The following is a 26,473-nucleotide window of genomic DNA, read 5'->3' as shown; positions in this document are numbered from 1 at the left end:
GAAACAGGCCTTGTTCACCACGAGGTCAGTAGTACAGTCTACTGTTAGTTAGAAACAGGCCTCGTTCACCACGAGGTCAGTAGTACAGTCTACTGTTAGTTAGAAACAGGCCTCGCTCACCCCGAGGTCAGTAGTACAGTCTACTGTTAGTTAGAAACAGGCCTCGTTCACCCCGAGGTCAGTAGTACAGTCTACTGTTAGTTAGAAACAGGCCTCGGTCACCCCGAGGTCAGTAGTACAGTCTACTGTTAGTTAGAAACAGGCCTCGTTCACCCCGAGGTCAGTAGTACAGTCTACTGTTAGTTAGAAACAGGCCTCGTTCACCCGGAGGTCAGTAGTACAGTCTACTGTTAGTTAGAAACAGGCCTCGGTCACCCCGAGGTCAGTAGTACAGTCTACTGTTAGTTAGAAACAGGCCTCGTTCACCCTGAGGTCAGTAGTACAGTCTACTGTTAGTTAGAAACAGGCCTCGCTCACCCCGAGGTCAGTAGTACAGTCTACTGTTAGTTAGAAACAGGCCTCGGTCACCCCGAGGTCAGTAGTACAGTCTACTGTTAGTTAGAAACAGGCCTCGCTCACCCCGAGGTCAGTAGTACAGTCTACTGTTAGTTAGAAACAGGCCTCGTTCACCCCGAGGTCAGTAGTACAGTCTACTGTTAGTTAGAAACAGGCCTTGTTCACCCGGAGGTCAGTAGTACAGTCTACTGTTAGTTAGAAACAGGCCTCGGTCACCCCAAGGTCAGTAGTACAGTCTACTGTTAGTTAGAAACAGGCCTCGGTCACCCCGAGGTCAGTAGTACAGTCTACTGTTAGTTAGAAACAGGCCTTGTTCACCCCGAGGTCAGTAGTACAGTCTACTGTTAGTTAGAAACAGGCCTTGTTCACCCCGAGGTCAGTAGTACAGTCTACTGTTAGTTAGAAACAGGCCTCGTTCACCCCGAGGTCAGTAGTACAGTCTACTGTTAGTTAGAAACAGGCCTCGTTCACCCCGAGGTCAGTAGTACAGTCTACTGTTAGTTAGAAACAGGCCTCGGTCACCCCGAGGTCAGTAGTACAGTCTACTGTTAGTTAGAAACAGGCCTCGTTCACCCCGAGGTCAGTAGTACAGTCTACTGTTAGTTAGAAACAGGCCTCGTTCACCCGGAGGTCAGTAGTACAGTCTACTGTTAGTTAGAAACAGGCCTCGGTCACCCCGAGGTCAGTAGTACAGTCTACTGTTAGTTAGAAACAGGCCTCGTTCACCCCGAGGTCAGTAGTACAGTCTACTGTTAGTTAGAAACAGGCCTCGGTCACCCCGAGGTCAGTAGTACAGTCTACTGTTAGTTAGAAACAGGCCTCGTTCACCCCGAGGTCAGTAGTACAGTCTACTGTTAGTTAGAAACAGGCCTCGGTCACCCCGAGGTCAGTAGTACAGTCTAGTAGTACAGTCTACTGTTAGTTAGAAACAGGCCTCGCTCACTCCACGAGGTCAGTAGTACAGTCTGCTGTTAGTTAGAAACAGGCCTCGCTCACTCCACGAGGTCAGTAGTACAGTCTACTGTTAGTTAGAAACAGGCCTTGTTCACCCCGAGGTCAGTAGTACAGTCTACTGTTAGTTAGAAACAGGCCTCACTCACCCGGAGGTCAGTACAGTTAGTCATTTGGTTGAACACTTTTTAAAAAATTAATTATTTTTTTTTTGCTTACTTCAGAATAGTAGAATTTCATTAGGCAACAGTGTTATACTTTCATTATTATGACCAAAATACTAACCACTGTTTTACTAGAATGTTCTGAAACTCCTGTTCAGATGTCAGTCACCTCCAAGGTGCTCTCGTCTGTATCATTTGGCATTTGCTCAATGATTTACTTTTACCCCCACGGTCAACATCTTAAATGGACGATGATAATGGATTTCAACAAGATGATAATGGATTTCAACAAGATGATAATGGATTTCAACAAGATGATAATGACAAGAATCCACAGTGGAATCGGATACTCTCTTACAAGGCTGCAGTGATAATAATAATGATGATGTCATCCTCTCTATAGAACTAGAGACGAGAAGACGGGAGGATGAGTACAGATTCACAAGTAAGTGATTTGATTGGTCCTCCTTGCCTGGCTTTCTCCGTATCATTGGCTATTTTAAACATGTCACTTTTTAGATTTTCAAGAATTTGCTCAAATGCCAAAGTTTACAGACAGAACTCATAGTATCTTGTTGTCAATGACTTGTCGTTTTGCGGGTGTGTTAGATTAATTATTTTAGAAATAATTTGCCATTTATGATTTTAAGTGTAATAAATAGTGGAGGTGGAAAAAATCGATAGTTACATATCAGGATATTATTTTGATGATATATTATATCTTATCGTTTTTTTTTTTTTTTTTTACAAAATCGCAATATTATTTTAGCACTAGTTGGCTGTACCTGCACCAACACATCATAATTTGTTCTCCATCTTTTGTAATAGGGAGCCAATTAGATTTCCACACTGTTATTTCCATGACTGATCAAAACTCGGTCTTCTCATGACTCTCTCTTGTCTCTCTGCAGCAGACATAATATGATGACCAATATGTTTGGAACATCGAAGCACAGTATAATCACAGTGTCGAATCGAAATACATATAGAATGGTGTGGTGATAATATGGTATGGTGAGGTCCCTCAGTATGGTGATAATATGGTATGGTGATAATATGGTATGGCGATAATATGGTATGGCGAGGGCCCTCAGTATGGTGATAATATGGTATGGTGAGGTCTCTCAGTATGGTGATAATATGGTATGGTGATAATATGGTATGGTGAGGTCCCTCAGTATGGTGATAATATGGTATGGTGAGGTCCCTCAGTATGGTGATAATATGGTATGGTGAGGTCCCTCAGTGTGGTGATAATATAGTATGGTGATATGGTATGGTGATAATATGGTATGGTGATAATATGGTGTGGTGATAATATGGTATGGTGATAATATGGTGTGGTGATAATATGGTATGGTGAGGTCCCTCAGTATGGTGATAATATGGTATGGTGATAATATGGTATGGTGATAATATGGTGTGGTGATAATATGGTATGGTGATAATATGGTATGGTGATAATATGGTGTGGTGATAATATGGTATGGTGAGGTCTCTCAGTATAGTGATAATATGGTATGGTGATAATATGGTGTGGTGATAATATGGTATGGTGATAATATGGTATGGTGAGGTCCCTCAGTATGGTGATAATATGGTGAGGTCCCTCAGTATGGTGATAATATGGTATGGTGATAATATGGTATGGTGAGGTCCCTCAGTATGGTGATAATATGGTGAGGTCCCTCAGTATGGTGATAATATGGTATGGTGATAATATGGTATGGTGAGGTCCCTCAGTATGGTGATAATATGGTATGGTGATAATATGGTATGGTGATAATATGGTGTGGTGATAATATGGTATAGTGAGGTCCCTCAGTATGGTGATAATATGGTATGGTGATAATATGGTGTGGTGATAATATGGTATGGTGATAATATGGTGTGGTGATAATATGGTATGGTGAGGTCCCTCAGTATGGTGATAATATGGTATGGTGATAATATGGTATGGTGATAATATGGTGTGGTGATAATATGGTATGGTGATAATATGGTATGGTGATAATATGGTGTGGTGATAATATGGTATGGTGAGGTCCCTCAGTATAGTGATAATATGGTATGGTGATAATATGGTGTGGTGATAATATGGTATGGTGATAATATGGTATGGTGAGGTCCCTCAGTATGGTGATAATATGGTATGGTGATAATATGGTATGGTGATAATATGGTGTGGTGATAATATGGTATGGTGATAATATGGTATGGTGAGGTCCCTCAGTATGGTGATAATATGGTGAGGTCCCTCAGTATGGTGATAATATGGTATGGTGATAATATGGTATGGTGAGGTCCCTCAGTATGGTGATAATATGGTGAGGTCCCTCAGTATGGTGATAATATGGTATGGTGATAATATGGTATGGTGATAATATGGTATGGTGAGGTCCCTCAGTATGGTGATAATATGGTATGGTGAGGTCCCTCAGTATGGTGATAATATGGTATGGTGAGGTCCCTCAGTATGGTGATAATATGGTATGGTGAGGTCCCTCAGTATGGTGATAATATAGTGTTGTGAGGTCCCTGGCAATTCCCAGCCCCAGTAATAAATAATCTGTGTGCACGTTGTGAACTCGATGTAGCTAGTCGCCATGCTGGACAGATAAGGTGTCTTAATGACCCAGAAAATACATTTGTAGTCAAATCAAATCACATTTATTTATATAGCCCTTTGTACATCAGCTGATATCTCAAAGTGCTGTACAGAAACACAGCCTAAAACCCCAAACAGCAAGCAATGCAGGTGTAGAAGCACGGTGGCTAGTCTTGCTATCTATCCAAGCCTTCGGCCCTGCTCAGTGCAGGGTGCATGTATTTTTAGATTGAACTTGGACCTATTGCTGCAATGGCAGCAGGCAGCACCACACATACCGATACTTCACATTATAACTAGAGAGCCAGATTATGCAATATCATGCCTGGAAAAAAACACAAAAAAACAAGACACAAACTTGTTATAAATATATAACACAATTCATTAATACATTACATACTTTTAATACAACTCAGGTTGCCAGATCACAGAGAGTAGGCCAACATTGCATAGCCTGTTTAGAAAAGTTACCTTTTATTGCCTGGTCATTGCAATGAGGGATGGGAAACATTGACCCAAAATGGATTTCCCTTAGCCTGGGTGCCAGTCTTTTTTTCTGCCCTCTCGCCAACTCCTTTATGGAATCAGTCATGCCGAAGAAGCTTGACAAGGATGGCAGTGGAGTTGACATTTGGCAAGGGATCAAACCGATCTGGGACCAGGTTAGAATTCACCACTGTCCTGCTGCCAAATCTGAACTGAAATATACAATATGACTGTTTTGTTTACGTTTGTCATTATAGAACTCCTTCAAATAGCAGGGATCAGTCCCCATGGCAACGCCCTGGGAGCCTCCATGCAGCAACAGGCCACTCAGCAGGCTCCTCAGGAGAGGAGGGGCGGAGACGTGTTAGACTCCACACACACCGACATCAAACTGGAGAAGAGCAACATCGTGCTGCTAGGCCCCACCGGATCAGGTTAGTAGACTACTCGTGATGTCATCAAACCAGTTCTGGCATCACTCGTGACGTCATCAAACCGGTTCTGGCATCACTCGTGATGTCATCAAACCGGTTCTGGCATCACTCGTGACGTCATCAAACCGGTTCTGGCATCACTCGTGACGTCATCAAACCAGTTCTGGCATCACTCGTGACGTCATCAAACCAGTTCTGGCATCACTCGTGACGTCATCAAATCGGTTCTGGCATCACTCGTGACGTCATCAAACCGGTTCTGGCATCACTCGTGACGTCATCAAACCGGTTCTGGCATCACTCGTGACGTCATCAAACCGGTTCTGGCATCACTCGTGACATCATCAAACCGGTTCTGGCATCACTCGTGACGTCATCAAACCGGTTCTGGCATCACTCGTGACGTCATCAAACCGGTTCTGGCATCACTCGTGACGTCATCAAATCGGTTCTGGCATCACTCGTGACGTCATCAAACCGGTTCTGGCATCACTCGTGACGTCATCAAATCGGTTCTGGCATCAGTGTGAGACGAACTAAATGCGTTGTGGCTCGTACCTTCAATGTCCTGGGACAAAAAGCCAAGGCACTTCTAATTCATTTTTGGTGCCATTTTATTTTAGTTACAAACGGTACATTTCTACATTACTCATCTCATATGTATATACTGTATTCTATACCATCTACTGCATCTTGTCTATGCTGTTCGGCCATCGCTCATCCATATATTTATATGTATATATTCTCATTCCCCCCTTTAGATTTGTGTGTATAAGGTAGTTGTGAAATCGTTAGATTACTTGTTAGATATTACTGCACGGTCGGAACTAGAAGCTCAAGCATTTCTCTACACTCGCATTAACATCTGCTAACCATGTGTATGTGACCAATAACATTTGATTTTATTTGGGTAGAGTTCAGCATTTTGAGGGCCTTAAGCAAGATTTGGTTGGGGGGGGGGTCTGTCACAGACAAAGGCAGGACAGTTGAAACTGGATCAGCAGCGCGACCAGGTGGACTGGGGACAGCCATGAGTCGTCAGACCAGGTAGTCCTGAGACATGGTCCTAGGGAGAGAGAGAGAATTAGAGGGAGCATACTTAAATTCACACAGGACACCAGATAAGACAGGAGAATTTCAACAGATGTATCGGTCTGACCCTAGCCCCCCGGCACATAGGCTATTGCAGCATAGATACTGGAGGCTGAGACAGGGGGAGTCGGGGGACATAGTGGCCACGTCCAAAGATACCCCCGGACAGGGCCAACCAGGCAGGAGGTTATATGTGTAATCTGCTTGAAACATTAAAGTGACTTACCTTACAGATACAAGGCAGACATTTTCCACTCCATTCAAATGCAAATCATTTGATTCATGCACTGGGTTGTCTGGTTGTCTGGCTGTCGTGGTTTTATTTAAACCTGCCCTTCCCTCATCTACACTGATATTATTTCAGTAGAACTCGAGTATGATAAAAAAAAAATATCTATCTATCTATCTATCTATCTATCTATCTATCTATCTATCTATCTATCTATCTATCTATTTACAAACAAACAAATAAACGGCAGTGAAATACATCCTTACTGTCCTTACACATTCTTTACTGTACTTTCCCAGGCAAGACATTGTTGGCCCAGACCCTGGCCAAGTGTCTAGATGTACCTTTTGCCATCTGTGATTGTACCACCCTGACCCAGGCTGGCTACGTGGGGGAGGATATCGAGTCTGTTATCGCCAAGCTGCTGCAGGATGCAAACTACTCTGTGGATAAAGCACAGCAAGGTGGGTGAATCACAAACTCTGTTTTCTGGGTTATTTTACGACTGTTTAAAGACATGCTCCGGTACTATGGCGACTAAGAAAATATTTGGCTTTTGGGGCTGGATGTGTCAATGTGCAGTTCATGGATAATCTATGAGGAGAATTACTGTTTTACCTCAATTAGCCACCAAATCAGTTAAAGTAACTGTATTCTTGGAGATGTACCGTGCCATTTTCCCTACATTTCCCCCCGCATGGGCCAGCCCCCTAACAATTCAAGTTCTAGCCAATGAGCTTCAGCCCTTCGCATTTGAGTGAGCAAGAGGCCTGCGTTATCCAATGACGTTGCACGGCGGGCCCAACAGCTCAGTGGACACAGCAGAGAGAGAGCGAGAGAGAGCGAGAGAGCGCGAGAGAGAGCGAGAGAGCGCAATGACGTGGTGCATTTTTCTGTACATGATGTGACGTAGTACACCATTTTGGGGGACCAAAATGTGCTCGTGAGCACTACTTTCAGAAATACTGGCTAAAAACTATACAAAAGTACCGGAGAATCTCTTTAATAGTCCTGTTTTACAAGCCCCATTATTATGAAAATAGAACTGCATTTGGACTCTGTTCTGCAATTTTATTCTGCAACTTCCTAATTACATAAGCCCCTTTGAACAATATATGGTTTTGTCCTTACCCCTCCAAAAGACACCCAGGTTGGAGAGTTTCTGGGTGCCCAGTTTCTGGGTTGGAGCAGTTGTTGTGGTGGGTGCCTTGCTCAATGGGCACAATGGCAGGCAATGGCATCTATGAGTTGATACCAGCAACCCTTCGGTTGCCAGCTCACTTCCCGACAGATTTTTGCCTGTCAGACCCGGGATTCGGACTGGCAACCGTCCGGTTGCTGGCTCATCTCTCTCTAACCGCTCATTTTGCTTTTTTTTTAACAGTATGCAAAGAGCTCGTTCAACTGAACATCACAACTACTTTTTTACTGAGCTAACCTGCTCCAGCGTGTTGTTCCACAGCTGACCCTGTGCTGTTTCCTGCCTCTTGTACTCTCTCTGTGTCTCTGTCTCTGTGTGTCTGTCTCTGTGTGTGATGTATAGAGAGGGGTTGGGAATAACCTAGGACAGAAAAAAAATACCCATTTCTGATTCCCATTAGACGATAAAGTTGTCATTTTTTTCTGTGGTTTCCCCTGTACAATAGGCATAGTGTTTCTCGATGAGGTGGACAAGATCGGCAGTGTTCCTGGGATCCACCAGCTCAGAGACGTAGGAGGAGAGGGTGTACAACAGGTCAGTACTGTTCTACGCTGTCCACAAGTCTAGTAGATGCCTCTAGTGTGTAGAGGGAGGTATTCAACTCTATCTTTAACACTACAGTGCCTCTAATAATGACACTTTAGTTAATGTTCAAACACTCGCCCTGTCATCTACGTACCTCTAATAATGATCAGGGATGCAAACTAGTCACCTTTAGCAGAAATTGGACATTTTTAATACAAAATAGGTGACCTACCTGATTTGTGTAGATCCGATGGAGGGGGGTGCTTTGGATCACTACTGGCTGTAGGTGAACAAGTGATGCGCGTTTACCGCTATACTGTCTGTATCCAAGTCTCAGCCAATCGTCCACATAACAACAGAATGCAGCACGCTGCTGAAGAGAGAAGAGACAACCAGTTTGACAGTTACAGCATCAGCGTGCACCCTGGGAAGACAGCAGAGAGTAGAAAGGCAGTTTGACAGTTACAGCATCAGCGTGCACCCTGGGAAGACAGCAGAGAGTAGAAAGGCAGTTTGACAGTTACAGCATCAGCGTGCACCCTGGGAAGACAGCAGAGAGTAGAAAGGCAGTTTGACAGTTACAGCATCAGCGTGCACCCTGGGAAGACAGCAGAGAGTAGAAAGGCAGTTTGACAGTTACAGCATCAGCGTGCACCCTGGGAAGACAGCAGAGAGTAGAAAGGCAGTTTGACAGTTACAGCATCAGCGTGCACCCTGGGAAGACAGCAGAGAGTAGAAAGGCAGTTTGACAGTTACAGCATCAGCGTGCACCCTGGGAAGACAGCAGAGAGTAGAAAGGCAGTTTGACAGTTACAGCATCAGCGTGCACCCTGGGAAGACAGCAGAGAGTAGAAAGGCAGTTTGACAGTTACAGCATCAGCGTGCACCCTGGGAAGACAGCAGAGAGTAGAAAGGCAGTTTGACAGTTACAGCATCAGCGTGCACCCTGGGAAGACAGCAGAGAGTAGAAAGGCAGTTTGCCAGTTACAGCAGCGCGTCCCCTGAGAAGCCTGACCACGGAGATGGGGGTGAGAAGGTGAGGAAGCGTACTTCATGAGCTGTAACCGAAAAGAATAAACTGCCATTTGGAAAGTTTGAGGTGAGGGAGAAAGTGTGGTGGAACAAGTATTGTTAGCATTTTTAATTAAGTAACGTTATCTTGTTAGCTGGATCGAATTCTCCATTAGCTAGCCAGAGAAATGTTGAGCAACATCTGATCAAATAATTTAGTTTATAGTGTGAAAATGAACTGGCTAATAAAGTCACAGCTAGCGTTAGCTAGCTATCGTTACAACACCAGATAAGCTAACATTAATAACCTAACCAATTCACTATAGTATTAACTGGTATACGACTCCTTGCCCTTCCAAGTTATAACGCGTTCGTTGCTTACTGGACCCTGGCAATCTGTGTGAAATGTTGACTAGATAACTAGCTAACAAACTAACTACTATCTATGAACCAATGTTTTCCCTCTACAATGTGTGGTTAATTTTCAGAATGAGAGAATTAGATGAAAATGAGGAGTTGCTTGTTAAACAAGTGGATTCAGGGATGAAGTGTAGCTGGAGCTGGGCCTGGCTTAAGTTGGTTGCCACTATAGAGGTGAAAAGAACACCACACACTTTCCCTCTTTCTCACTTCTTCAATACAGTGGATACAAATGGGTATGTCAGGTGTTACTCTCTGCCTGAAAGAGATCAATTATGCCACAAAGGGTATCATGCTCTGCTGGCACGTTGTAGAACAGATGTCCACAGGCAGAAAGTGTACAGTGTAATAATGTGCAGTGTGTAGCCCTATGATATTGCTTTTGTTGTGTTGAACATGACAGTAACACTTGTCTGTGAGTGAGGGGGAACTATTACATTTTTAACTCGGTGAATGTTATTTTTGCACACATGTAGCCTTGTGCACTTGATCGATGTCTACTATAGTGGCCAAATATTTTGAGTTAAAAATAGAATGCTTGTTTGTTTTACTCTATTTCTACTTTAAGATGAGTCGTCTTCGTCCCCCCCCAGTGAAAAATTTAGATGTGTGTGGCCACAAGCCTTCTATTGTAAAGGCTGTCATGGCTAACTGCAGTATTAGTGTATTTTTTGGCTAACTGCAATATTAGTGTATTGTTTGGCTAACTGCAATATGAGTGTATTGTTTGGCTAACTGCAATATGAGTGTATTGTTTGATTTGAGTGTCGTTTGCAGTAAAGTCTTGGCAACAAATAACATTGGATTGCTTTCTTTAAAAAAAGCTGTGAGTTAGGTTCTCATGAACCACTTTTTATTTTACACAGTCTGATCATCATTCTGTGTTGTTTAAATAGTTAAAGCTCACATTTCCCCCTAGCAGGGATTTTTTTGCGTGTTTTGATGCAACAAAAACGTTTTTAGGCCCTCACCATTTTGCATCCCTGTATGACACTTTATTTAATGTTCAAACACCTGCCGTCTGATACATACCTCAAATGATTTAGGGGCGGCAGGTAGCCTAGTGGTTAGAGGGTAGGGGCGGCAGGTAGCCTAGTGGTTAGAGGGTAGGGGCGGCAGGTAGCCTAGTGGTTGGAGGGTAGGGGCGGCAGGTAGCCTAGTGGTTGGAGGGTAGGGGCGGCAGGTAGCCTAGTGGTTGGAGGGTAGGGGCGGCAGGTAGCCTAGTGGTTGGAGGGTAGGGGCGGCAGGTAGCCTAGTGGTTGGAGGGTAGGGGCGGCAGGTAGCCTAGTGGTTGGAGGGTAGGGGCGGCAGGTAGCCTAGTGGTTGGAGGGTAGGGGCGGCAGGTAGCCTAGTGGTTGGAGGGTAGGGGCGGCAGGTAGCCTAGTGGTTGGAGGGTAGGGGCGGCAGGTAGCCTAGTGGTTGGAGGGTAGGGGCGGCAGGTAGCCTAGTGGTTGGAGGGTAGGGGCGGCAGGTAGCCTAGTGGTTGGAGGGTAGGGGCGGCAGGTAGCCTAGTGGTTGGAGGGTAGGGGCGGCAGGTAGCCTAGTGGTTGGAGGGTAGGGGCGGCAGGTAGCCTAGTGGTTGGAGGGTAGGGGCGGCAGGTAGCCTAGTGGTTGGAGGGTAGGGGCGGCAGGTAGCCTAGTGGTTGGAGGGTAGGGGCGGCAGGTAGCCTAGTGGTTGGAGGGTAGGGGCGGCAGGTAGCCTAGTGGTTGGAGGGTAGGGGCGGCAGGTAGCCTAGTGGTTAGAGGGTTGGACTTGGAACCGAAAGGTTGCAAGATCGTTTCGCCCGAGCTGACAAGGTACTGTCATTCTGTCATTCTGCCCCCTGAACAAGGCAGTTAACCCACTGTTCCCCGGTAGGCCGTCATTGTAAATAAGAATTTGTTGTTAACTGACTTGTCTAGTTAAATAAACAAGGATACTTTAGTTAATGTTTAAACACCTGCCGTCCTCTACATACCTCTAATACATACTTTTATTTATTATTTTACCTTTATTTAACTAGGCAAGTCAGTTAAGAACAAATTCTTATTTTCAATGACGGCCTGTTCAGGGGCAGAACGACACCTTGTCAGCTCGAGGATTTGAACTTGCAACCTTTCGGTTACTACTCCAACGCATTGTGTATGGTATGGGAGGCGTTAGTGTTTGACAAGCGTTTTGTTTGTAGGGTCTGCTCAAACTCCTGGAGGGCACGATAGTGAACGTTCCAGAGAAGAACTCCAGGAAGTTGAGGGGAGAGACGGTGCAGGTGGACACCACTAACATCCTGTTCGTAGCGTCAGGGGCCTTCAACGGACTCGACAGAATCGTCAGCAGACGGAAGAATGAAAAGGTGAGTAAGAAATATAATTATTATTTTCCCTCTGTGTATCCACCCAGACCTGTAAAAGGTTGTAGTCCTCTGTGTATCCACCCAGACCTGTAAAAGGCTGTAGTCCTCTGTGTATCCACCCTGACCTGTAAAAGGCTGTAGTCCTCTGTGTATCCACCCTGACCTGTAATAAGGCTGTAGTCCTCTGTGTATCCACCCAGACCTGTAAAGGGCTGTAGTCCTCTGTGTATCCACCCAGACCAGTAATAAGGCTGTAGTCCTCTGTGTATCCACCCAGACCAGTAATAAGGCTGTAGTCCTCTGTGTATCCACCCAGACCTGTAAAAGGCTGTAGTCCTCTGTGTATCCACCCAGACCTGTAAAGGGCTGTAGTCCTCTGTGTATCCACCCAGACCTGTAAAAGGCTGTAGTCCTCTGTGTATCCACCCAGACCTGTAAAAGGCTGTAGTCCTCTGTGTATCCACACAGACCAGTAAACGGGCTGTAGTCCTCTGTGTATCCACCCAGACCAGTAAACGGGCTGTAGTCCTCCTCTGTGTATCCACCCAGACCAGTAAACGGGCTGTAGTCCTCTGTGTATCCACCCAGACCTGTAAACGGGCTGTAGTCCTCTGTGTATCCACCCAGACCTGTAAAAGGCTGTAGTCCTCTGTGTATCCACCCAGACCTGTAAAAGGGCTGTAGTCCTCTGTGTATCCACCCAGACCTGTAAACGGGCTGTAGTCCTCTGTGTATCCACCCAGACCTGTAAAAGGCTGTAGTCCTCTGTGTATCCACCCAGACCTGTAAAAGGGCTGTAGTCCTCTGTGTATCCACCCAGACCAGTAATAAGGCTGTAGTCCTCTGTGTATCCACCCAGACCAGTAATAAGGCTGTAGTCCTCTGTGTATCCACCCAGACCTGTAAAAGGCTGTAGTCCTCTGTGTATCCACCCAGACCTGTAAAGGGCTGTAGTCCTCTGTGTATCCACCCAGACCTGTAAAAAGCCTATAGTCCTCTGTGTATCCACCCAGACCTGTAAAAAGTAATAAGACCTAAATAGTCCTCTGTGTATCCACCCAGACCTGTAAAAAGCCTATAGTCCTCTGTGTATCCACCCAGACCTGTAAAAAGCCTATAGTCCTCTGTGTATCCACCCAGACCTGTAAAGGGCTGTAGTCCTCTGTGTATCCACCCAGACCTGTAATAAGGCTGTAGTCCTCTGTGTATCCACCCAGACCTGTAAAAAGCCTATAGTCCTCTGTGTATCCACCCAGACCTGTAAAGGGTTGTAGTCCTCTGTGTATCCACCCAGACCTGTAAAGGGCTGTAGTCCTCTGTGTATCCACCCAGACCTGTAAAAAGCCTATAGTCCTCTGTGTATCCACCCAGACCTGTAATCCAAGACCTGTAAAGGGCTGTAGTCCTCTGTGTATCCACCCAGACCTGTAAAAAGCCTATAGTCCTCTGTGTATCCACCCAGACCTGTAAAAGGTTGTAGTCCTCTGTGTATCCACCCAGACCTGTAAAAAGCCTATAGTCCTCTGTGTATCCACCCAGACCTGTAAAAAGCCTATAGTCCTCTGTGTATCCACCCAGACCTGTAAAAAGCCTATAGTCCTCTGTGTATCCACCCAGACCTGTAAAAAGCCTATAGTCCTCTGTGTATCCACCCAGACCTGTAAAGGCCTATAGTCCTCTGTGTATCCACCCAGACCTGTAAAAGGCTGTAGTCCTCTGTGTATCCACCCAGACCTGTAAAAAGCCTATAGTCCTCTGTGTATCCACCCAGACCTGTAAAAAGCCTATAGTCCTCTGTGTATCCACCCAGACCTGTAAAGGGCTGTAGTCCTCTGTGTATCCACCCAGACCTGTAAAGGCCTATAGTCCTCTGTGTATCCACCCAGACCTGTAAAAGGCTGTAGTCCTCTGTGTATCCACCCAGACCTGTAAAAAGCCTGTAGTCCTCTGTGTATCCACCCAGACCTGTAAAAAGCCTGTAGTCCTCTGTGTATCCACCCAGACCTGTAAAGGCCTGTAGTCCTCTGTGTATCCACCCAGACCTGTAAAAAGCCTATAGTCCTCTGTGTATCCACCCAGACCTGTAATAAGCCTATAGTCCTCTGTGTATCCACCCAGACCTGTAAAAAGCCTATAGTCCTCTGTGTATCCACCCAGACCTGTAAAAAGCCTATAGTCCTCTGTGTATCCACCCAGACCTGTAAAGGGCTATAGTCCTCTGTGTATCCACCCAGACCTGTAAAGGGCTGTAGTCCTCTGTGTATCCACCCAGACCTGTAAAAGGCTGTAGTCCTCTGTGTATCCACTCAGACCTGTAAAGGGCTATAGTCCTCTGTGTATCCACCCAGACCTGTAAAAGCCTATAGTCCTCTGTGTATCCACCCAGACCTGTAAAAAGCCTATAGTCCTCTGTGTATCCACCCAGACCTGTAAAAAGGCTGTAGTCCTCTGTGTATCCACCCAGACCTGTAAAAAGCCTGTAGTCCTCTGTGTATCCACCCAGACCTGTAAAAAGCCTGTAGTCCTCTGTGTATCCACCCAGACCTGTAAAAGCCTGTAGTCCTCTGTGTATCCACCCAGACCTGTAAAAAGCCTGTAGTCCTCTGTGTATCCACCCAGACCTGTAATAAGCCTATAGTCCTCTGTGTATCCACCCAGACCTGTAATAAGCCTATAGTCCTCTGTGTATCCACCCAGACCTGTAAAAAGCCTATAGTCCTCTGTGTATCCACCCAGACCTGTAAAGGGCTATAGTCCTCTGTGTATCCACCCAGACCTGTAAAGGGCTGTAGTCCTCTGTGTATCCACCCAGACCTGTAAAAGGCTGTAGTCCTCTGTGTATCCACTCAGACCTGTAAAGGGCTATAGTCCTCTGTGTATCCACCCAGACCTGTAAAAGCCTATAGTCCTCTGTGTATCCACCCAGACCTGTAATAAGCCTATAGTCCTCTGTGTATCCACCCAGACCTGTAAAGGGCTGTAGTCCTCTGTGTATCCACCCAGACCTGTAAAAGGCTGTAGTCCTCTGTGTATCCACCCAGACCTGTAAAGGGCTGTAGTCCTCTGTGTATCCACCCAGACCTGTAATAAGCCTATAGTCCTCTGTGTATCCACCCAGACCTGTAATAAGCCTATAGTCCTCTGTGTATCCACCCAGACCTGTAATAAGCCTATAGTCCTCTGTGTATCCACCCAGACCTGTAAAGGGCCTATAGTCCTCTGTGTATCCACCCAGACCTGTAAAAGGTTGTAGTCCTCTGTGTATCCACCCAGACCTGTAAAGGGCCTATAGTCCTCTGTGTATCCACCCAGACCTGTAATAAGCCTATAGTCCTCTGTGTATCCACCCAGACCTGTAATAAGCCTATAGTCCTCTGTGTATCCACCCAGACCTGTAATAAGCCTATAGTCCTCTGTGTATCCACCCAGACCTGTAATAAGCCTATAGTCCTCTGTGTATCCACCCAGACCTGTAAAAAGCCTATAGTCCTCTGTGTATCCACCCAGACCTGTAAAAGGTTGTAGTCCTCTGTGTATCCACCCAGACCTGTAAAGGGCCTATAGTCCTCTGTGTATCCACCCAGACCTGTAATAAGCCTATAGTCCTCTGTGTATCCACCCAGACCTGTAAAAGCCTATAGTCCTCTGTGTATCCACCCAGACCTGTAATAAGCCTATAGTCCTCTGTGTATCCACCCAGACCTGTAAAGGGCTGTAGTCCTCTGTGTATCCACCCAGACCTGTAAAAGGCTGTAGTCCTCTGTGTATCCACTCAGACCTGTAAAGGGCTATAGTCCTCTGTGTATCCACCCAGACCTGTAAAAGCCTATAGTCCTCTGTGTATCCACCCAGACCTGTAATAAGCCTATAGTCCTCTGTGTATCCACCCAGACCTGTAAAGGGCTGTAGTCCTCTGTGTATCCACCCAGACCTGTAAAAGGCTGTAGTCCTCTGTGTATCCACCCAGACCTGTAATAGGGCTATAGTCCTCTGTGTATCCACCCAGACCTGTAATAAGCCTATAGTCCTCTGTGTATCCACCCAGACCTGTAATAGGGCCTATAGTCCTCTGTGTATCCACCCAGACCTGTAATAAGCCTATAGTCCTCTGTGTATCCACCCAGACCTGTAAAGGGCCTATAGTCCTCTGTGTATCCACCCAGACCTGTAATAAGCCTATAGTCCTCTGTGTATCCACCCAGACCTGTAATAAGCCTATAGTCCTCTGTGTATCCACCCAGACCTGTAATAAGCCTATAGTCCTCTGTGTATCCACCCAGACCTGTAATAATTCTATAGTCCTCTGTGTATCCACCCAGACCTGTAATAAGCCTATAGTCCTCTGTGTATCCACCCAGACCTGTAAAGGCCTATAGTCCTCTGTGTATCCACCCAGACCTGTAATAAGCCTATAGTCCTCTGTGTATCCACCCAGACCTGTAATAAGCCTATAGTCCTCTGTGTATCCACCCAGACCTGTAAAGGCCTATAGTCCTCTGTGTATCCACCCAGACCAGTAATAAGCCTATAGTCCTCTGTGTATCCACCCAGACCTGTAATAAGCCTATAGTCCTCTGTGTATCCACCCAGACCTGTAATAAGCCTATAGTCCTCTGTGTATCCACCCAGACCTGTAAAAAGCCTATAGTCCTCTGTGTATCCACCCAGACCTGTAAAGGGCCTATAGTCCTTTGTGTATCCACCCAGACCTGTAATAAGCCTATAGTCCTCTGTGTATCCACCCAGACCTGTAATAAGCCTATAGTCCTCTGTGTATCCACCCAGACCTGTAATAAGCCTATAGTCCTCTGTGTATCCACCCAGACCTGTAAAAGCCTATTGTCCTCTGTGTATCCACCCAGACCTGTAATAAGCCTATAGTCCTCTGATTATTTCCTCTCTAAAATACTTGGTCAACAAAGAGTGTCTCTTATCTGAGCAGTTTAGTTATTTGTCCCTTTTTAAGGTATTATTTTCAGGAATGTAACATGAATGTCTAGACCTGGCGATCTTCCCCAGATGTCTAATTTCTTCAGTGTTTTAGTGTTATCACTTTCTGTAGTTTTTGTCTAGTAGCTGGACTTCAACACACCCGCTAATCTTCTTCTCCGTATAGTACCTGGGCTTTGGCACGCCCTCCAACATGGGTAAGGGTCGTCGTGCGGCGGCGGCAGCCGACCTGGCTAACAGTAGTGAACAGACCGACATGGTGGCAGAGATGGAGGAGAAGGACCGGCTGCTGAAGCTCGTGGAGGCCCGGGACCTCATTGAGTTTGGGATGATCCCGGAGTTTGTCGGGCGTCTGCCTGTGGTGGTGCCTCTACACAGTCTGGATGAAGAGACGCTGGTCCGCATCCTGACAGAACCACGCAACGCCGTCATACCACAGTACCAGGCCCTGTTCAGCATGGACAAGGTAATTAGTAGTAGAATCACCCAACACTGTCATACCCCAATACCAGGCCCAGTTCAGCATGGACAAGGTAATTATTAGTAGAACCACCCAACACTGTCATACCACAGTACCAGGCCCGGTTCAGCATGGACAAGGTAATTATTAGTAGAACCACCCAACACTGTCATACCACAGTACCAGGCCCGGTTCAGCATGGACAAGGTAATTATTAGTAGAACCACCCAACACTGTCATACCACAGTACCAGGCCCTGTTCAGCATGGACAAGGTAATTAGTAGTAGAACCACCCAACACTGTCATACCCCAATACCAGGCCCAGTTCAGCATGGACAAGGTAATTATTAGTAGAACCACCCAACACTGTCATACCACAGTACCAGGCCCGGTTCAGCATGGACAAGGTAATTATTAGTAGAACCACCCAACACTGTCATACCACAGTACCAGGCCCGGTTCAGCATGGACAAGGTAATTATTAGTAGAACCACACAACACTGTCATACCCCAATACCAGGCCCAGTTCAGCATGGACAAGGTAATTATTAGTAGAACCACCCAACACTGTCATACCACAGTACCAGGCCCGGTTCAGCATGGACAAGGTAATTAGTAGTAGAACCACCCAACACTGTCATACCCCAATACCAGGCCCGGTTCAGCATGGACAAGGTAATTAGTAGTAGAACCACCCAACACTGTCATACCCCAATACCAGGCCCAGTTCAGTACGGACAAGGTAATTAGTAGTAGAACCACCCAACACTGTCATACCCCAATACCAGGCCCAGTTCAGTACGGACAAGGTAATTAGTAGTAGAACCACCCAACACTCTCATACCACAGTACCAGGCCCGGTTCAGCATGGACAAGGTAATTAGTAGTACTTAGGGCTGGCACAATTAACGTATCACTGTGTAACCCATGATTAGGGATGAAGACTGTCATGAAACTAAAATAATTGTCATAACTGTTAAAAAAAATATACACAAATGTATCTGGACACCCCTTCAAATGAGTGGATTCAGCTTTCAAGATTGTATGTGCTCGAGATTTCAGGTCTCGAGCACATACAGCCATGCAATGTCCGTAAACACTGGCAGTAAAATGGCCCTACTGAAGAGCTCAGTGACTTTCAACGTGCCACCGTCACCAACAAGTCAGTTTGTCACATTTCTGCCCTGTTAGAGCTGCCCTGGTCAGCTGTAAGTGCTGTCATTGTGAAGTGGAAACGTCTAGGAGCAACAACGGCTCAGCCGCGAAGTGGTAGGCCACACAAGCTCACAGAAAGGGACTGCCGAGTGCTGAAGCACGTAGCGCGCCGAAATCATCTGTCCTCGGTTGCAACACTCCCTACCGAGTTCCAAACAGTCTCTGGAATCAACGTCAGCACAACAACTGTTCATCGGGAGCTTCCACAAAGAAGCCTAAGATCTCCATGCGCAATGCCAAGTGTCAGTGAAAGTGGTGTAAAGCTCACCGCTATTGGACTCTGGAGCAGTGGAAATCTGTTCTCTGGAGTGATGAATCACGCTTCACCATCTGGCAGTCCGACGGCCGAATCTGGGTTTGGCGGATGCCAAGAGAACGCTACCTGCCCGGATGCATAGTGCAAAATGTAAAGTTTGGTGGAGGTCTGGGGCTGTTTTTTCATAGTTTGGGCTTGTGTAAAAGCTTTGCTTCCATCCCTCTCCTCGCCCCTACCTGGGCTCGAACCAGGGACACTCTGCACACATCAACAACAGTCAACCTCGAAGCACCGTTACCCATCGCTCCACAAAAGCCGCGGCCCTTGTACAGCAAGGGGAACAACTACACTATCGTTCAAAAGTTTGGGGTCACTTAGAAATGTCCTTGTTTTAGAAAGAAAAGCACTTCTTTGTCCATTAAAATAGCATCAAATAGATCAGAAATACAGTGTAGACATTGTTAATGTTGTAAATGACTATTGTAGCTGGTAACGGTAGATTTTTTTTAATGGAATATCTACATAGGTGTACAGAAGCCCATTATCAGCAACCATCACTCCTGTGTTCCAATGGCACGTTGTGTTAGCTAATCCAAGTTTATCATTTTTTAAAGGCTAATTGATCATTAGAAAACCTTTTTTTTTTTTTTGCAATTATGTTAGCACAGCTAAAAACTGATTTTAAAGAAGCATTAAAACTGGCCTTCTTTAGACTAGTTGAGTATCTGGAGCGTCAGTATTTGTGTGTGTCTCTGTCCGTGTTCTTTTGGAAAAAAGTTTTATAATTGTTAACCCTGCATTATAATTATATAAAAGCCCCTTAGATATTCTGTTTTTATTTACAGTAGTGATGGACAGCTGGAGGCATTTTGTTAAATAAAGGTTATATTTACGTTTTTTTTTTGTTAAACTCATCCAGCGAGGGTATCGTTTTCTTAGCAAGGGAGGAGAATTCCCCACCTGGGCGGACTGTGAAAGGATCACGTTCAAGCGCTATGATATCCTTGGGCAGACATGCTGTAATCTTCCAATCTGGTGGAGAAGATGTCCCTCAGCTGCTTGATGAAATGTTCCATCAGCTCTGTGACGATGCTGCGGCCTGGTCCCTCCGCCTGTCGTTTCTTCAGTGTGCTGAAGTCTTCCATCAGCTCTGTGACGATGCTGCGGCCTGGTCCCTCCGCCTGTCGTTTCTTCAGTGTGCTGAAGTGCAGTAGCCTTCCAGAGGACAAGTCCAAATCCAACAACTCAAGCTTCCAAGTAAAGGCCTTTGCACCATGTCCACGACTGTTTTCCCTCTTCCTTGTAAACTGCAGATTTAACCTGTTTAAGTTACGGAATATGTCCGCAAAAAAAGTGGTGTGTGCAGCTCTCAATTACCAATTCAATGTTTCTGCGTCGGGCCTCTATATGGGGCGGGAAGGCCACTGAAAGTTTCTGCGTTGGGCCTCTATATGGGGCGGGAAGGCCACTGAAAGTTCTATGCTTCGATTCCTAATTAGTTTGAGATTGGAATTGTTTGCAAACAGCGATATTTTCATTGCTAATAAGACGCACTGGCTTGGCATTGGGAAGAGATGAACGCATATCTCTATACATTCTTCTCTGAAACTTCGGTTTTCATTATCCACTTTTCTTCTTGATACTTTTTGAGAGCGACATGATCTCTTGCCATCAAGCTAATTGTTCTGAACGAATGTTGACATTAAAAAAAGTAGTGGACTACAGTAGGCTATGTGGACTTGTTTATCCCCACCAATTAACGCACAGAGAAATAAACAAAAAATTATAATAATTCGATAGAGACAGTGGTTTTATGAGCGTAATCAGATAAATGATCTTATTGTCACCGAATTTATTATGTACCAATCATATGTGTTAAATCAATGAGATTTGTTATTTTCACTGAATCTTCATTTGGGTATTGGTTAGCCTACAATTGGAGTTTGGAAACAGTCACGTTGTACAGCGCCATATTTTCCTAACAGAAACCCTGAGGGTTTTGTTTTTCTAGAAACACCATAATATTAATCAAATTAATTAAGCTACATTTCTTAATCAATCCTATATACTATGTTCTTACTAAAAAAGGTTTTAAATTCTCTAGTAGTACAGCCAATATTACAAAAAGTCAAATGCTTCTCAAAGATGCCCTCTTGTGGTCAAACTAGCAACAATGGCTGACAATTAAATAACGTGCCATAGAATTCTGCGGCAGCCCGCAAGGTGTGCTGTAGTATGACGCAACTTTTACAGGAAGAACCACTGTAGTAGTAACACAAGGTAATAGCAGCAGCAGGCCCTGTTCAGCATGGACAAGGTGAGGAAGGAAAGGCCTTCTTTCTCGGGACTGGATTCCACATCTCCCCTGCTGAGAATCTACTGGCTACCTACAGCTCACATACAAGTACTGCTGGCTACTACTTAGCAAACACACAGATAATATCGTCAATAATCAAGGATGTGTTTTTGTCATGTTTAGTCTAGTGTGGCAGGTATCCTAGTGGTTAGAGCATTGGACCAGTAACTGAAAGGTCGCTGGTTCGAATACCCAAGGTGACAAGGTGAAAAATCAGCCGATGCACCGTTGAGCAAGGCACTTAACCCTAATTTGCTCCAGGGGTGCCGTACTACTATGGCTGACGCTGTAAAACAACACATTTCATTGCACCTGTCCAGTGTATGTGACAATGAAACATAATCTTTTTTTTTTTTTGTCTTTTAGATGTGCGTATCACATTCACTCTTTCCTGTGTCTCGGTTCCTGTTTTAACCCTCCAGTGTGTTCCTCTCTCTGTCATTGTGTTCCAGTGTGAACTGAACGTAACCACAGATGCTCTGAGGGCCATCGCCAGACTGGCTCTGGAGAGAAAGACTGGAGCCCGAGGCCTGAGGTCCATCATGGTCAGTCAGTACAGAAAATGATGCACGATGACAATGTGCTCCTTCCTATAAGTTGTATTTGAGTATTTTATCAGCTGTCACAACATACACACAATGGCTTCAATTGATGACGATAAATATAAGTGATATTTCTATTATGGTGAGTGATTTCTGTGACCATGAAGGTTAATTTTAATTCATTAATATCCATGTCCTGTTTCAGTTTGCTGTGTGAAATGTCTCTCTTTTTTTTTTATTTTTATTTTTTTTATTACAGGAGAAGCTTCTTCTGGAGCCCATGTTCGAGGTGCCATGTTCAGACATCATGTCTGTGGAGTTAACCAAGGACGTCGTCTTGGGCAAATCAGAACCACAATACGTCAGGTTAGTCAGCACCTGTTTGGTTCTAATTCTCACTTTTCAAATCATATTATACAATGACAAGTGTTTTATTAGTGTTAGGCTGAAAAAAGAAGAGAGAAACACACTTTACACTAAAGAACGTAGGGAAAAAAAACAGGCCGTCATTGGAAATAACAATGACTTGTTCACTGACTCGCCTGGTGGAAGAAGAAGTATACAACAACCCCATCAGGCATGCAGGTCCTACCTGTTGGTGTCATCATGTCAGAGGTATATTAAGAACAGAACCCTGACCTGAAGTTCCCGTGTTATGGTCCTACCTGTTGGTTTCATCATGTCAGGGGTATATTAAGAACAGAACCCTGACCTGAAGTTCCCGTGTTATGGTCCTACCTGTTGGTTTCATCATGTCAGAGGTATATTAAGAACAGAACCCTGACCTGAAGTTCCCGTGTTATGGTCCTACCTGTTGGTTTCATCATGTCAGAGGTATATTAAGAACAGAACCCTGACCTGAAGTTCCCGTGTTATGTTCCTACCTGTTGGTTTCATCATGTCAGAGGTATATTAAGAACAGAACCCTGACCTGAAGTTCCCGTGTTATGGTCCTACCTGTTGGTGTCATCATGTCAGGGGTATATTAAGAACAGAACCCTGGCCTGAAGCTCCCAAGTGAAAACGCATCTCATTAAACCCTACCTCGGCTCCCCTACCACTAACTAACACTTATCCAGAGCGACTCACAGTAGTGAGTTCATATATTTTCATACTGGTCCCCCCTGTGGGAATCAAACCCACAACCCTGGCGTTGCAAGCACCATGCTCTACCAACTGAGCCACACAGGACCAAATAACTAACCCTGCCACTAATCCTGACCCTGCCACTAATCCTGACCCTGCCACTAATCCTGACCCTGCCACTAATCCTGACCATAATCCTGACCCTGCCACTTATCCTGACCCTGCCACTAATCCTGACCCTGCCACTAATCCTGACCCTGCCACTAATACTGACCCTGCCACTAATCCTGACCATAATCCTGACCCTGCCACTAATCCTGACCATAATCCTGACCCTGCCACTAATCTTGACCCTGCCACTAATCCTGACCCTGCCACTAATCCTGACCATAATCTTGACCTTGCCACTAATCCTGACCCTGCCACTAATCCTGACCCTGCCACTAATCCTGACCCTGCCACTAATCCTGACCATAATCCTGACCCTGCCACTAATCCTGACCATAATCCTGACCCTGCCACTAATCCTGACCCTGCCACTAATCCTGACCCTGCCACTAATACTGACCCTGCCACTAATCCTGACCATAATCCTGACCCTGCCACTAATCCTGACCCTGCAACTAATACTGACCCTCCTACTAATACTGACCCTCTCTCTCTCTCTGCATAACTGACCCTGCCACTAATCCTGACCCTGCCACTAATACTGACCCTCCTACTAATACTGACCCTCTCTCTCTCTCTCTGCATAACTGACCCTGCCACTAATCCTGACCCTGCCACTAATACTGACCCTCCTACTAATACTGACCCCCTCTCTCTCTGCATAACTGACCCTGCCACTAATCTTGACCCTGCCACTAATCTTGACCCTGCCACTAATTTTGACCCTGCCACTAATACTGACCCTGCCACTAATACTGACCCTCTCTCTCTCTCTCTGCATAACTGACCCTGCCACTAATACTGACCCTGCCACTAATACTGACCCTCTTCCTCTCTCTGCATAACTAACCCTACCTCGCTCTCAGTTTTAGTTATGCGCAGAGAATCTCCTAAATGACTCAAATGTGATGTAAATATATTTCCAGGGCTCCAGCAGAGGAGGACTACGACTCTGGTATTGAAGAGGAGAACTGGCCCAGACAGGTGGATGCGGCAGCTAACAACTGATCGGATCTCCCTCCCCCTGTCCAGTCATTCATTTCAACAACTGTCACATCTACAATCATTTAGAACACCTTCTAGAACATTTGGAAGCCAACTGTAGGTTCCTGGAATTCCAGCCCCTGAGCCATCTAAGCAGACCTCCGTCAGGCTCTGTAGACCACTACTAAAACCACACCATAAAACCCTTTCTCTGAGGAAGTGTTTTCATAATGAACAACACGGATTTGAGCTCTAGAAGTACCTTCTTTTTTTTTTTGGTCCTGTGAATTGGACAGTAGGCTAATTATTTAAGTTGTTAGAAAATGAAAATGGACCTGCTATAGTGTATATATTTAAAAATGGTTGGGGTAGGCAGTGTAATTTGTCTGTTCTCTCTCTCCTCTTGTGTTGTGGCGATGACAGATTGAAATGACAATGGAAACAAATTTAACATGACTGGGATCATATTTTACACTTGAAGACTTAACCAGGGCTAGGAATGTTCTGTTTTACTATCAAATCAAAGTTTATTTGTCACGTGCGCTGAATACAACACAATACAGTGAAATGCTTACTTACAGGCTCTAACCAATAGTGCAAAAAAGGTGTTAGGTGAACAATAGGTAGCTAAAGAAATAAAACAACAGTAAAAAGACAGGCTATATACAGTAGTGAGGCTATATACAGTAGCAAGGCTACATACAGACACCGGTTAATCAGGCTGATTGAGGTAGTGTGTACATGTAGATATGGTTATCGTCAATGTTACATAACAATATACAACTAATGCCCTGACTGTCACCAGCAGACCGGGGTTCAAATACTATTTGAAATTGTTCACATGCATACATACATACATGCATACATACATACATACTTTGGAGTGTTTTCTCTGGCCTGCTTAAGAGTACCAGGTGGGTGAGATTTGTACTTTTGGTAATATGCTGTTAGTTCCATTGCAACAGTGAAGTTCAATTGAGCCCAGCTAAAGTATTTGATATGATTTCAAGTAGTATTTGAACCCAGCTCTCTAGATGTATGATATTCCATAATGAGCACATCATCATTGTGATGTTTTTTTTCTATGGAGTTAAATTGGTGCCAAAAGTTTTCTGTCAGTAATTTAACTCCGTATTTCGTCCTATCCGCTATTTTAACGGAATTTATAATGAACATAACTGGCCTGTACATTTTCGGTATTAAAGCTTCAGTTTAGAATCCGTTTGTATCACAGCAACACACCTGTCGTTAGGGGAAACATCATAACAGCGTACTACACCCTACTCCAGCACACTAAACAGAGTGGAGATGCGTTCAAAATGGCACCCTATTCGACCAGGACCTCTGGTTAAAAATAGGGCACTATATAAGGAATAGGCTGCTTTTTCAGACGCTGACCGTTTGACTTTTTAGTGACTAGTGACTCTTTCTTTTTTTACGTTGAGAATGTTTATTTCTGCAGTGTTGTATCCTCCCCCTTCTAGAAACCCGCTCTCTAGGGAGTGTACCTTTTCAGCTCTCTTTAACCTCACAGGGTTACCTACTGTTAGATCGATATCTAGCGAGGCAAGGGCTTGATATTCAAAAAGGTTTCAGAGTTGCTGACCTAGGATCAGGTGCTCCCGGTCCATGTAATAGTATTCATTCTGATCTAAAAAGGATAAACTGATCCTAGATTCTTACTCTGATATTCTTTCTGAATGTTTTACTTTGCTCTGTCTGGGTCAAGCTTCACACCCGCCACCCCCGCCACCTCACCTGTAGTAATGCTCCAGTATGTCGTGTTACTAAAATGGTCCCTCAATCACTAGGCACTTCTTCTGCAATTAAGCCTTTTTAACTATTTCTCTCCACACTGAACCATGGCTGTTCTCTGTCGTGTAATGCTGGTATGTGCTATTATAATACAATCACCATAATAATAATACAATTGTTTGTGTTCCTTTTCAGTTCCTTTTATGCTTCTCTTCTCAACGGGCAATCATAATAACATGTAAAAATCTCAATTTATTGATGTGATTGTTTAAATATTATAAATAAAATGTATATCTCTGTACAGAATGATTTGTTGTCTTACATGTTTATAACACTCTCAATGTAGATTGTGTCAAAGCTTCTTTGCTTCCATTTTGCAATGCGATACCACTGAGGGGCACCATGACTACCATTGCTATGGCACCATGACTACCATCGTTTACCTCCATGTTGCAATGCCATGTAGTACCATGTGCTATGGCACCACTGAGGGGCACCATGCACCATGGCACCCCTAGGGGCCCCATTGCTATGGCACCACTGAGGGGCACCTACCATTGTTTACCGCCACGTTAGAGAGCAGAACTGGCCATGTAGTACCATGACTACCATCGCTATGGCACCACTGAGGGGCAACATGACTACCATCGCTATGGCACCCCTGAGGGGCCCCATGACTACCATCGCTATGGCACCCCTGAGGGGCCCCATGACTACCATCGCTATGGCA

At 45.1% G+C, this 26,473-nt stretch overlaps 1 protein-coding gene and 1 non-coding gene across 3 annotated transcripts in view; one reads left to right on the top strand and one right to left on the bottom strand.

Annotated features, from left to right (window-relative positions):
* Positions 1-26,052, top strand: part of LOC139406344 (ATP-dependent Clp protease ATP-binding subunit clpX-like, mitochondrial) — a 31,832-nt gene extending 5,780 nt beyond the window's left edge. For both annotated transcript variants that reach the window (XM_071148852.1, XM_071148853.1), the window contains exons 7-15: positions 2,035-2,076; positions 4,983-5,159; positions 6,780-6,944; positions 8,127-8,215; positions 11,806-11,970; positions 17,087-17,386; positions 21,661-21,753; positions 22,010-22,116; positions 23,931-26,052. In XM_071148852.1, coding sequence (XP_071004953.1) covers positions 2,035-2,076; positions 4,983-5,159; positions 6,780-6,944; positions 8,127-8,215; positions 11,806-11,970; positions 17,087-17,386; positions 21,661-21,753; positions 22,010-22,116; positions 23,931-24,012 — 1,220 coding nt within the window. In that variant the 3' untranslated portion in view covers positions 24,013-26,052. The remainder of the gene's footprint in view (positions 1-2,034; positions 2,077-4,982; positions 5,160-6,779; positions 6,945-8,126; positions 8,216-11,805; positions 11,971-17,086; positions 17,387-21,660; positions 21,754-22,009; positions 22,117-23,930) is intronic.
* Positions 22,866-22,943, bottom strand: trnaa-ugc (transfer RNA alanine (anticodon UGC)). The gene has a single exon. It is a non-coding gene; the product is annotated as a tRNA-Ala (tRNA).
* Positions 26,053-26,473: the final 421 nt, after the last annotated feature.

Source organism: Oncorhynchus clarkii, chromosome 4 (assembly GCF_045791955.1).
Source record: "Oncorhynchus clarkii lewisi isolate Uvic-CL-2024 chromosome 4, UVic_Ocla_1.0, whole genome shotgun sequence".
Lineage (NCBI taxonomy): Eukaryota > Metazoa > Chordata > Actinopteri > Salmoniformes > Salmonidae > Oncorhynchus > Oncorhynchus clarkii.
The sequence above is the reverse complement of the archived record's forward strand: the minus strand, read 5'-3'. Positions and strand labels throughout refer to the sequence as shown.